This window comes from Falco biarmicus, chromosome Z (assembly GCF_023638135.1).
Source record: "Falco biarmicus isolate bFalBia1 chromosome Z, bFalBia1.pri, whole genome shotgun sequence".
Taxonomy (NCBI): domain Eukaryota; kingdom Metazoa; phylum Chordata; class Aves; order Falconiformes; family Falconidae; genus Falco; species Falco biarmicus.
The window spans coordinates 57040671-57054330 of record NC_079311.1 but is presented as its reverse complement, the minus strand read 5'-3'; the positions used below and the strand labels follow the sequence as shown (position 1 = coordinate 57054330).

The window sequence follows — 13660 nt, the reverse complement described above, 5'->3', positions numbered from 1 at the left end:
CCCTTTCCTTCTCTTTCTCCAGAAGAATCTTACTGTTGAGCCTAGATGCTTTCAAATTCTTACCAATTTTCATAACTAAATTTTCATTTTGTTAACATGTATCCAATGGAGTTAAAAAATAGTAAGTCATTTTGTTTTGCAAAAGCTACTTCATAATTAGGTTAATTTTAAGTTAGATTTCATTTAAATGTCCCCTTAATTTGTATGCCTTCTTTCATGAATACATGCTTCTAATCCAACAGCACTGATGATATAGAACTGGCTCTGAAATAGGGAAAATGTAGGATCAGTGACTTTTCTTATACATGAGTTCAGAAAAGAAGGTATCCAAATACCACAGCACTGACATAAAAAATTATTTTAAATTTCCTCTTTGTTTTTATCAATTAGGGTCAAAAGCGAATGTTTGGAACTTACTTCCGTGTTGGTTTCTATGGATCCAAATTTGGGGACTTGGATGAGCAGGAATTTGTTTATAAGGAGCCTGCAATTACCAAACTTCCTGAGATTTCTCACAGGTTAGAGGTAAAGAAAAAAAACATTGTGTTAGCATGATCTCCAATGTTACATTATACTTTCTAATGAACCTACACAGTTCTAACAGTATTATTGCTATATAAAAATCAGTAACAAAATTATTTGTGCCGTAGATTATTTCCTTTGTGTGTATCCTTTCCATTATAGCCCTTTTTACAGCATAATGATGAAAGTGATCCATTCTCTTGAGGCCATGTCTTTTATGGGCAGGCCTGTAATATATTGAATTACTCGGTCTGAGCATGCCAGATATTTGCTTTGGTATCTTTTCAGCTTTATCATGGAACTGGAGCGTTCCCTTCTGATCACTTTACCTTGAGTTCTGCTTTTTTGTGAGCAACTCACACTGATCTTTGTTGGAAGGTGCCTTACCCTGGTCAGCTGTGGTTCATGAAGCAGTATACCGACTGTACAAACCCCAGAAATTGTCATGGTTACTCCTTTCTCCTACAGGCATACAGCTCATTAACATTGTAATAAGGACTAAAACCACTCTGGGATAACTCTGTTTCCTTTCCAGGGATTTTATGGCCAGTGTTTTGGGGAGGATGCTGTGGAAGTGATTAAGGACTCTGCTCCTGTTGACAAAAGAAAGCTGGATCCCAGTAAGGTAGGGAAAGTACTTGAGAGCGTTGAGTGCTTTGTCACAGAAGAGAAGGGAAGAGAAGGAGATCCCTTTGAAACTTCTGTGCTCAAACATTAAGACACAAAAAAATTTAAAAAAAAATAGAATCTGGGCTGTATCTCTGGGCCCAGGGATGTTCTTAAACCCTCTTTGAAAGGCTTAGTTTGGTAGTTTGTCACAGAGTGTGGAAATTAGGAGTTCTGACCTCGAGTCTCTGCTCTGGCTCTGATACTCAGAGTCAAGCTGGGCCCTTCCCAGAGGTAAGTTTTGTCAGCTCTGGAGAAGAGAAGGAACCCTGAAGTGTGCAGCTCTGTGCTCTCCCATGCTTAGCCAGCGTGAACTATGAGATATTTTACATGTGCTATTCCTTTTACACTTCTCGCATTGTAAAGTACTGTAATGGTTCTTACCTCCTTTCTCAGGCATACATACAAATTACTTTTGTGGAGCCATATTTTGATGAGTATGAGATGAAAGACAGGGTAACCTATTTTGAGAAGAACTTCAACCTCTGTCGGTTCATGTACACTACGCCTTTCACGATGGATGGGCGCCCCAGAGGAGAACTTAGTGAGCAATACAAAAGGAACACCATCCTAACCACAATGCATGCTTTCCCCTACATCAAAACTAGAATTAATGTCATCCAAAAAGAAGAGGTAATTGAGTTTTGAGGACAGATCTAATTTCTCAGGGGATGAAAGGAGTCTGTGGGTGGGAAGATTTTCAAATTCTATCCTTGGCAGAAAAAAGAAGGCTGAATTTCTGAGACATGTTACTCTCATAAATAGGAATCGGATGGAATGTGTAGACAAATGCAAGATGGGTATTTGCTATGGAGAAAAGTGGAGAGCAAGTGTATATTCTTCTTTTGACCTCTTAGTTGTAATGCCGTATAGGAGGATGTGTGAAGCTCTGTTTAGGGCTGTACTTTTAGCTGGTAAAGTACAGTCAAATAACTAAACTGGGCTCAGAGCTGGTTTAGAGACAGGGAAGCTTTGTAAAAGTAGAAAGTGCAAAACCATTTCTGACATAAAGACAGTAACTTAGAATAATAATGAATTTTTACAAACAGGGAATCAGATCCACATCCTATTCTTGGGAGTGATGTCAGAGAGCTTTGGATCAGTTGCACCATCTACTAAGACGACATTTAGATTAACAGTCTTCTGGGTTTCACAAGTACTGGTTTTGGCATGGGAGAATGATAGTGGTATTGCCAGATTTAGAACAGGTCAACTGCATGCATGATTCAGGTAATGAAGCATCTTTTCTTCCATTTGTATTAGTTCATTTTAACCCCAATTGAAGTTGCTATTGAAGATATGCGGAAAAAAACACAGGAACTAACTGCAGCCACCAACCAAGAACCACCAGATGCCAAAATGCTCCAGATGGTTTTGCAGGGCTCAGTTGGAGCTACTGTAAATCAGGTAAGGGATCCAAATAAACCATATGAAGAGTTTGTGCATACTTTCCTCATTGTGCTTTCCTTTTCACTCTCATCTCTTGCACTGGAAGTACATCTAGCCAGACACAATCAGTCACAATGTGAACTTAAACTTCATCCCTTGATATTCAATCATTGTGTAGTGTTCATTAGGTATGCTTTCATTAAAATGGCTTGTGGAAGCGCTGTTTTGGTTGTAGGTACAGAAACTCAGAATCCTGGTGAAATCCAAGGATTTTGCATTTCTAGCACGCTAGCCACCTCACCCATTTTGTTCACTCCAGGTGTACCCTTGGGAAATGGGAATAAAAATAACAATTATTCTGTGGGACCACCACAAACTCACAATTTCATGGAAAATACATGAAGTCAACACCTGAATGCCCCAAAAGAAAGCAGGGGTGCAATAATTAAAATATAAATATGCCTGGTAACAAAAAAGGCAATTCAAAAAATTTTTACAACTAAGAATGAAGACGTAACTGGGAGAAAACTTGGCATTATCCACAATTTCACAGAGTCTGGTTTCTTTGATGAAAGCCTCAATACTCTCAGTTTCTCCAGGTTCTTCATCAGGCAAAGCCTCTAGTCTAAAGTAACATGTTGTAAGCTTTGGAAAGAGTGGTCCTTTTCAGTGCTGGTCTTATTTAACTCCCTTGGGGTCCTGTAATGCCACACATAGCAGCTGTGTTTCTCTCATGTAAGCTAGTTTGGCAGTAGAACTATCCCAGCTCCTCTCGGCTTAGTAGAACATGTCTGCTCCCTTTTTTGTGAGGCTGGAGGAGAAATAAAAACAGGAGAGGACAAAATATGGTGGGCAAAACTCTGCTTGCCAAAGGAAAAACCAGGGTGGGGGAAGGGGGGTGGGGGGTGAGGCGGGGATAGGGGCAAAACCCCATACTGTTATGGTGACTGTGCATAAGTTTTCTTTTATAATTCCAGTCATGAAATAACAAACAGCTTTACCAGACGTGTGGTCTGTTTTCAGTCTAAGCAGGTGGTTTTGACATATTTCTGTGTTATTTCTATAAGGGACCGCTAGAGGTAGCACAAGTGTTCCTGGCTGAAATTCCAGCAGACCCCAAACTTTATCGACATCACAATAAGCTGAGGTTGTGCTTCAAAGAGTTTATAATGAGGTCAGTAAAAAAAAAAAAAATCGAATGCTGAATTGTATCAATAAAGCAAACAATCGCGATAATGCACGATAATGTGACTATGTATTTAATTATGCAAGTTAGCATCATGAATCCTAGCATCTCATGCTTTAGATGCTTGGTCCAGACTTGTTATCTCTGCTTCATGGTCAATGCTTTGGTAGGCTTTGCATCCCAAGTGGGAGCATATTTTAACACTTCAAACTAATTATATAGAAATTATTATTTTTGGTTTTTTCTCTTGATAGTTTACAGAAATCAAGCATTTCAGACTGTTGCCTTGATTTTATTTTTGATAAAATGACGTTTATATGTAGTAAGCTGTTCATAAGAAAATGTTTGACCCTATCCGTCAAGCAGACACATTGGTGGCGGTAGACACATATGGCCTTTGCTTGAGATATGCTTGTAAAATCTTAACAAGCATATTCACATAGCAAGATATTAATCTCCTTAATCCAAACAAAGCATAATTGCTGAAGGGTAAGTTTGAGTTAAATAAAAGTGAGCCTTACACAGAAGACACAGCCTCTGCTCTGCTATTGTCACTGTATCTGTTTATAGTAAGTAGGCAGGTAGCTCGGTATTCTGCAGTCATTAGATTTGTTTTTTATTGGCTCCCTCATGCATTTCTAATGTCTGAAAATTATCACCTCTATTTGTGTACTTGGAAAAGACAGAGGTTTCCTGTTAGTTCATTATCAATTGGGGCTTGACAGATTATCGGAGGAACACCTAGCCCAGAGGAGCTGGATCCTTGGCCATTCAGATCACCTAACACAAGTTAATGAGTTTAACAGAAGTAGGGGATACATGTTATGCTTTTTGTTCTCTCCTTTTGCCTAGGTGTGGTGAAGCAGTAGAGAAGAACAAGCGCCTTATTACTGCTGACCAGAGGGAATATCAGACAGAGCTCAGAAAGAACTACGCAAAGCTGAAAGAGAACCTTAGGCCCATGATTGAGAGGAAGATCCCAGAGCTGTACAAACCTGTAGTGAAAGTCCATAGCACAAGGTACAAGTAGGGCGGGGTTATCTGTTGTAGCTATGCAAAAAAATGCAAGGAAGAAAGGCAGTTTTAATGGCAGCTAAAACCAGGCCATAAATATACACTGCCAACTTCATGCTTGATTAAAGAAGTCTGTTGTCTTCCCCTGGAGCTGAATGTAGCATTAACTGTGTTTCTCAAGCTGGTCATTCCTGGGGTAGGGAATTTATGTCATAAATGAAAAGATATGAGAAACAACTTTCCATCTCTTCAACATTTGAAGCCAGAAAGGAGGTATAACAGGTATGTGTTTGTTTTGAATACACGGCACCGTGTGTTGTTAGCTAGTATGAAGTAAGAGTGTTCCTTTCACTCTCAGATAACATAATCTGATTTACTCCCATGACTGAGACAGAAAAGTCTTAACTTATGTTCTTTACTTATGAATATATGCTTCTTCACAAAACCACTGTGTCCAGTGTGGGGTGGGAGCAGAAAAAGGAATATGCCTCTGACTTGCCAACACGTAATATGTTTCAATTCATGATTTTTCAGCTGCTCCTTTCCAAAAGGCAAGTATTTCTTGGATTCTTTTTCATTTGCCAACTTTATTTATGGATTCATTTCATTACAGGGAATCTTTTCGTAACCACAGTTTTAGGAAATATGATGCCCAGACTTCTTCACAAAGCACCTAGGACTAGCTGCTTTGGCCAAGGAAGAGCTTCATGCTGCAAGCCAGAAATGATGGGATATTCAACACCTATGAAATCATAAATCTCCCACAAGACAACATGTGAGCTTTTTGGACAGCATGCGGAAAAGCATTTACACAGGATCACTGAATGAAAACTGGAGGATGACTTCTAATCAACCACATTTCATGAGGGCTTGGGAAGGAAGAGGGTGCTGTTTAGATACTTTTGCATATATCGCAAAATAATCACATAACGTGGAGAGGTGGACCATTAGAATGGTCAGTGGCATGAGATCAGTCACACTAGCTAACAGACACAGAACTCTGTGGTTTGGTTGAGGTGTTATGTGAAGCCAGATAATGTGTCTAAGGCACATTGGCAAATTATGTCTATATATGTGGTCCTTTCCCAAGACAGCATTTATCCATGTGCTTTTGGCAATGGAGCACACTCTGCAAGTTAATCACATGCTTAAATGCTGTCTTAATAAGGAGGGACATGGTCCCTGTTCAATGTTTCTTAAGCTGGAGCTGTAGGAAAGAGTAATTGCCTCTATCAGTTTCTGTCACCAGTTTGTATCATGGTCCTTAACTGCAGGGAGAGTTCTGCACAAGTTTTCTCAACCAAAGCTTGGAAAGCAAGAAGTAGCAATAAATAATTCTTATAGATCTTCTAATTTTTTTTCTAAGTATAGGGACTACTACTTGATGTGCAGTTGGATTTTTTAATAATCAGTGTCATGTTTAGCAGAGCTAGCAAGTAATAGTTTAAAGAGAAGATGCTAAGCTATGAGTGGTTCTTTTACTATACAATGCTTTTATGTAGATAACCTTATCCAAAATTAACTACATACGTGCACAGTGAGGATTTCCAAAAAGGCACTTCACTTAGGCTTTACTGCAGCTGAAGATAAATTAGCACATAATTCATAATACTTAATGCTTAGTATTTTCTGAGCCCTAAGCAAACATTTTACTGAAGTATCTTTACAGCACTTCTCTGAAGTAAGGAAACGCTATTACAATTTTGGAGATTAGGATGTCGAGATACATATAGAGAGAGATTAGAACTTTGGAACTCATTTAGTGAAGCAATGGCAGGGCCAGAATTTGTATTGTGACCATGCTTACCACTTAACATTTGTATTTTGCAACAAAGATCCATGAAAGCATCCCTCGGTATTACTTCCTTCCCTCCATCTTTCAGGTTTTTGGAAGTTATAGTTTAATGCTGATTAAAGTAGCCAATCCCATTTGCCCAAACACAGAATTTAAAGTTAAAATTAAATAACTGGTGGAATTAAGTTTTTCTTTCGTATTTCATTTTAGAAAATTACACTGAACTTTCTCAGAGTTGATGTCATGTGTTTCTAAATGCAAAGCCTCTTTACTCCAGACTGTAAGAGAGGTTGAGGCTGCTGCTTTTAGTGAAAACATTTTGAATTTGTATAGTCATCTGCAGCCTTGCCATTTGATAATAGGAATTTTCCCAGCACTTTGTTGATATCTGATAGAGTCAAATTTTGAATGTGCTGTGTAGAAGATTCACAGAGATGAGCAAACAAGATGAGTTGTGGAAAGAGGTGAAATAAACCCTACACATAAACCACACTTGAAGTGTAAGAAAGCATTTCCCTCCTCACTCATAGTATTGTTAAATGCAATGATCAGGAATATGTACTCTGTGATTTTGAAGTGAATGCATCCAAAGTACTTAGCAAATCCTATAAACAGCTCAAAGCAAAAGATGCCTCCATGGAGTGGCTTCTCTGTTTTCAAGCTGCTTTGAAACAGTTCTAAGTTGAAAAGGCGATCGATTTCCCAAAGCCTTGAAGCTGTAAGATCTCTGCCCATCAGAACCTCACCCCTATTTTTAACAACTTGTTGGGAAGGTCAGAATACTGTGGTCTATCAGCCCCATAATCCAACTTCATTGTTTACAAGATGCTTATCCTTTACAGCCTAAATAATAGAAACCTCAGATAAACAAACAAAACAGCAACAAAAAAAAACAACCCAACCTACAGGTGTACAATATGCTAGGTAAAAGTAATTAAGTGTTTCATGTTGCATGATCCCTGAACTGAAAAAATATTTAGGATGATATGAATGCTGAAGGACCTTTCACTCACACTTTACAAGCTGAGCACCCCTCAGCCAGCTGGCCAGTCTTGCCCTCAGTTTGTAGCTCATGTTGTCCCTTTTACAAATGAAACATTTTGTACATTTCTTTCAAGAGCTGAACTATGCAAAATAAATATTCTACCTTATGATACTCATTTTGCAATAAAGTGACTGTTTGACACAGCTTGTTCAGAAGTACCTTTGTGTTACATCTTATACCTCAATAGAATCCATCTGGAAAGAAAATGTCAATAGGAACAAGCTTTCCCTGTAGAAGCATAATTCAGCAGAAAATACAAAGATTTAGGCAGAGGAGGTGTTGATCTGTCTCTAGGATAAATTGTGTCTGTTGCAGGGGTAACGGGCAACAACTTCCTTCCTAACTTCTTTTTTCATTCAGTTTCCATGAAAAATGGCAATGGGAAGCTCAGCGACAGTAGTGACCTCCTTTTTTCCTCTGGTGTATAGGTGTAGAGCAGAAACATGCCTGATTCTTGAATGACACGCCACCTAGGTGATGCAAGACTAGAAAGAGTTGTGTGTGTCTGCACTAGTTAGGTCCAGGATTAAACTACTAAGGCTGTCACAGGTGAACCAGCAAGTGAGGCACAGAACTACATGAGGCACAGAACTACCCCACCCTGGTCTAGAGATTCTGGTGGGTGTCTTGGCTGGGAGTTCACCATAGCTCACTTGTTGCATTTACCGTCAGCGAGCATGTGCTGATTTTGGGGATGGAATCCTTTAGTACAGCACGAGTGTCTCTTGTTGCCACCCCAGCAGTACCCCGTCCCACTGCACTGTGCAGCGGCAGGCTGTGAGCAGCAGCATCAAGTCTGCACACAGCCCCATCGCCCGGCAGAGCGCAACTGATCCAAATCAGGTGTGAGCACACACTTGCACATCTGCCAGCATTCAGCCAACATGCATGTATAAGGACATGTATAAGGACCAACAGTAGTGCCCAGAAGTATAAATTAACCTGTCAGCATGTTTTGAATGCATTTGAACAGTCAAAGTGGGTGCTTTTAGTTAGCACTACTGATCCTGCGTGGGCAAGTCTAATGCTAGATTTCCCAGGTTGCAGAACAGCAGCCATAAAGGGAGCATGCCTTTCATACTGCATGAAAAAAATCATACATTCAAGGCTTCAGCAGGTGATGGACTGAACAGGCACAACCATGAGTAGTTGTAGCCACACTCAGGCCAGGTAAAGAGAACTGCAGTGCTGTCACAACTGGAAGATCTGGGTTACATGACCTATTTCTGGAAGCTGAGTACTTCCTTGTTAGGTTTCCTACCAATCTGAAGACTTGGGAAAATGAAAGTTAACATTTTAACTCCTTTTTTTGTTTTTCCTTTTTGTCTGTTTGAAGTATCATCATCTCAGGTATTTCAGAAACAGGAATTAAAGCTTAGCAGACAGCCTGACACAGAGCCAGCTAGGACTCTTTAAGCTGTTATCATCTCTCAAAGCAATGCTTATTATGAAAATTAAGCACACGATAACAGTGTTTTACTGCACTACAGTGCTGCTGCCTTCTGTAGACAGGAACATATACAAAGGCTGTTCATAGGGTGTTGCTATTAGTGCTAAATTTGGGAGTGGAGTAATTTGGGGAGTAGCTCAGCTGACTATGCTTTAAGCACCTTTTAAGCCAGTTAAACTGAGTGATTAATCAACAGGTCTTGGTAAGTCATCTCAGGTTGGGTAATGCTCCAGTCTAATCAGTGCACTGAAAGAAGGGGCCCCTGTGGAAAAAATCCTTTTTGATTACATGAATAAAGGCAAGTAGAGCTCAGTTAGAGCCAGTAAAATCTGGCATTGGCTGAGTGCTTGACACAGTGAATTGAATACATTTCTGTGACTCCATATGTTCTTAGTGAAGGATTGGTTTAAATGAAGCATTTTTTTTCGAAAACTGACTGTTTACCAAGTGTTCAAGAATTAAAAAACTAACCTTGATGAAGTTCTTTGCTAACAATGTAGTCACTCAATATTGCTTAGTAAAAAATCCTGAAAATGTAAAACTAAATGTTTAGCTGACCAAAAAAACCCCAAAAACCAAAGACCCTTAATAGCTGTTTTTCTAGGATTAGTTTAGAAAGCCTTGAAAGATGTACCATTTTGTTCTGCTGTTTGTACTAAGCAATCTGCTACTTCGCACCCTTCAAAACAATTTTTTCCCTTTAGGGAAAAAAATACAAAGTTGAATTCTACCCTTTTTTTAGAAAAGCATTTCCTTTAATGAATTTAAAAGACACCTTAGTGCAAATGTAAATGCTCTAAATCATTGCTCACTTTTTCCCCTATGCTATAAAGCTGATTTTATAGTTCTGTCTATCTGTGGATCTAATCCTTCTTTTAGAACTATCTATTTTTACAGGAATAAGGTTTTTCCCTATCTACTTTTATTCATGGAACATTTCTAAACATGTATTGGACAACTACTAGGACTAGTGAAATCCAAATTACAAAGGAGGTTAAACACTAATAACCAAAGAGACAAGGTATTTCAGCTGGATGCCAGGAGGACTACATCTTATGCTATTTAGCAAATACCTGTAGAACAACTGGAATAAAAGATTTCCTAGTGCACATTTCCAACTTTCTGAAATGTGAACATCTGCACAAATTTCTGTTCCCCAAAGAGAGCTCCGTGAAAAAAACAGAAAAAACAAGCTTAGCTTTACTGATACATCCAGACCTTGAAAGTGCCAGAAAACTATTTTAAATCCTCAAGCAAACAAGTATTTCTGGACTTAATAAGCAGTGAAGAAAGGAAGTAGGCACAGGACCATATCCTTCCCTTTGTCTGCAGTTCAGCTTTAAGAGAAATGAACAATCCCTTCTCAGGTATCAAAGAGAGGTTGGAAGTGTTCCCAAAGGAGTGTGTTCCTTCTGGAGTTGAGGCACAAAATCCTGGGCTCAAACCTAAACCCTTGGGGTAGCATTTTTCCCTGGGGGAAGGGGAAGGCAAGGGAGGAGGGGAGGGGAGGGGAGGGGAGGGGAAGGGAGGGGAGGGGAGGGGCTGCCAGCAAGAACAGCTTTACAAAAATTAAATTATCAATCAAGTGTTTGTCTCAGAGCTGGTGATTTCTCATCAGCCTGTAAGGATGGCATTTTCACTGTAACTTCATGCTGCCAGCTTTTAACATTGGGAGAATAATATAAAAGCAACAGGGTCTTAAAGATTTCAAAGAGGTTGGCATATGTAAAAGACTTCAACCATTGACTAAATTAGGAAGAACAAAAATCTTGTAAACTGTGGCAGGTTAGAGAGAATAAAAGTGGTCCTCCGTGACTGTGTGGAAAGGATTGTTCAGCTCAGGTTGTAGAGGAACCCAGTTGCTCCCAAGGCCTGCTGCAGCCTAGGACAAAGACTGCAGTAGAGTGAAGAGAAATCCATCCATAAAGAAATAAATAAGATATCAGAAATAAAAAGATTAAAAACTAACACACTGCAGGGAACAAAGGGATTAGCACCATGGAAATGGAATTAAGAGCAGGTTACAGTGCTGAATGCATCTCACTTTCTAGCATGTGGGACACAGCACCAAACTGAGGACTGCTGTGCCTTAATGGAAGCTGTCAGGCAAAAAATAATCACAATAGTCAATGTAATAACAATAATAAAACAGAGAAAACTGTTTTTTCCAATTAAAATATTCTTAGGTTTTGGAGGGATTTCTTTTATTTTGGGGCTGGACTTTTTTTGATGTTGACTGCCCTGGATTTTGCAAGTTTCCATCAAGAACTGGGGAACTGCAAAAGCAACAAAAAGCACACTGTGCTTTCCCATCACTCCTTTGAATGAGGCAAAGTGTTGGGATTGATACTTCCAGTGTGGGATCCGGGCTGGCTGGGAGCAGCGGCACAGCCCCGCACATCTTCTGCAGTAGCAGGTGCCAAGAGCGACCACTCTCTTGGTCCTATGTCCACTGTCCTATGCCCAAAAGGGATGCTGTGGATGGAAATTCTTCAGCTGGGAAATACAGTCATAGACAGGTATAGTTTGAGGAAACAGAGGGCAAAGGCAGAATGTCCTGTTATTTTTGCTGGTTTTGGTTCACTGCTAATCTTTTCTATTACTGACTGATGGAGGATGCACCTAAATGCACCCACCAGTGGCTTTGCAGTTACTGGGATCCTGGTCACAAGCCAGGCACCATCACCAGGGCACTGACCCTGCAGCACCAGCTGCTGTCCCAGCACTCAGAGTGTTTCACTGACACAGGCAATCTTCCTAGAAAGGCCAGCTAAGCCTTCCTTCACAGCTGATCATTCCCACAGCCTGGTAAGGAAAAGCATTTAACACATGGTATTTGTAGGTGCAGAACTGGAGCTTGTTTGATCCTCTGTTTAACTTTTGTATTTCACTTTCAGGCAGTTCCCACGTCTGCTCTCCACAATGCTGCCGTAACGCATCCCTTGCCCAGGGTCCCTGTATCTGACTGCTGCAAACCTGCACATGGGTTGAGTAAGACGGTCCAGTGTAGGAGGGAGCAGCTACGAAGGTGTCATGTGGCTCACAGCTCTGCAGGCACGGCTGCTGGAGAGTACCAGGGGACTGTGCAGAACAGCTGGGGCACACCAGCACATGCCACTGAGGGGACTGCTCAGTGCCACTGATGGAAGGAGGGTGGGAAAATACCCAAACCCAATAAATGCTTTGGGGATTAAATGTCTTTTTTTGAATCCTCAGCAGTGCTCTGCATCAGTAAAATACCAAAGTGCACTCCCTGCATCCAGAGAGGACAATTGCACACGATGCATTGAAAATGGGAACTCTTCATGTGTTCCCAGATGGTTTGAAACACTGAGAGGATATCTGTGCCTATACAAAAACTGCCAGATCCCTGATGAAGCCTCTGGCATTCAAAAATAAAGTGATAGGTCAGCTTACTTTATGGAAGAATCTGTACTTACCGTCTGTGCCGGGTTGTGTTGTCAGGAGGTACATTTGAAGGCTGAAGACTTCCAGTGGTAGTCATGAATTTGTTGAAGCATAAAACCAGCAGTATTAGACCTAGCCACTCATCTCGTCCGGCTTCCTACCCCTGCAGCAGCCAGTATCAGATGCTTTGGGATTAATAATCTCTGGAAGTTATGAAAGAGGATCTACACCCACATCCAGCGCTATAAATCACAGATTAAACACCAAGGCATGCATTTCAAGAACAGCTAAACTTTCCCCAGTCTCTGCCAAAGCAGCTTCACACTGATGTTTGTGAAACAGGAACAAAGGACCTGTTCTCTTCTTCAGCTTGAGCACTGGTCAAGGTGAGACATTTAGTTTTCAGAGTTGTCACAAAATAAAGATCAGATAGGCTTTTATTTAAGTCAGACATCAGGGAGAAAAACTGAAGATAGCTTAACCAGCCTTCTCAACAAAATGACCAAGTACATAAAGCTTTTTCTCTTGCACTTTTACAGTCAAAGCCCTCCATAGCCTAATCACATTTTGGAAGAAAAGGTACCATGTGCTTAAGTTAAAATCCCCTTGTGAATTTGAAATTAGGATGAAGGTTGAGGAGTCCCATTCTAAGAGGAAAATTGACTAATGAATTTGATGAAATCAAATCATCATCACAGAAATCAAATCATCTTTTACACAAAGTAAATAAATGTCTCTGTGCATGAGTGGTCCTTGCTAGCCTAATTCTGGCACAGACCACATTTTAATTTGAGAATTTGCAGTGTACAAAGATAAAAAGATAACTCCAAATGTCTCACATGTAAAATGCAGGGGTCCTTCAAAGTGTCCCTCAGGTCCTATCTATCAACTGCTGTGGAGTCAAAATCCGCAATGAGGGAGCAACTCCTCAAAGGAGGCACACATTGGGGAAATGAATACTGGAGTCATTGAGTTGCTGATTCTGCCATTCCCTGGGGTGAACACGCACAAAATGAGTCTAACTTTGGGAGTTCATTTAACAAACTCCTTGGTCTAGCAAGAAATTGCCAAAGCTTTTTTCTCTCCTGTTTTCATCCTATAGTTGCTGCTTTTGCCTTTTATGATGGATGTCAAGATTGCTGTTGGGGTGCTGTGAAATGTTTTCTGCCTGCTTTGGCATGTGAG

The 13660-nt window shown here is 40.3% G+C and overlaps 1 protein-coding gene across 3 annotated transcripts in view; it reads left to right on the top strand.

Moving 5' to 3' along the window:
- DOCK8 (dedicator of cytokinesis 8) overlaps positions 1-7760 on the top strand; it is a 94523-nt gene extending 86763 nt beyond the window's left edge. For all 3 annotated transcript variants that reach the window (XM_056323953.1, XM_056323955.1, XM_056323954.1), the window contains 7 exons: positions 391-525; positions 1058-1147; positions 1585-1821; positions 2452-2595; positions 3645-3751; positions 4616-4783; positions 5391-7760. In XM_056323953.1, coding sequence (XP_056179928.1) covers positions 391-525; positions 1058-1147; positions 1585-1821; positions 2452-2595; positions 3645-3751; positions 4616-4783; positions 5391-5454 — 945 coding nt within the window. In that variant the 3' untranslated portion in view covers positions 5455-7760. The remainder of the gene's footprint in view (positions 1-390; positions 526-1057; positions 1148-1584; positions 1822-2451; positions 2596-3644; positions 3752-4615; positions 4784-5390) is intronic.
- The last annotated feature ends 5900 nt before the right edge of the window (positions 7761-13660 follow it).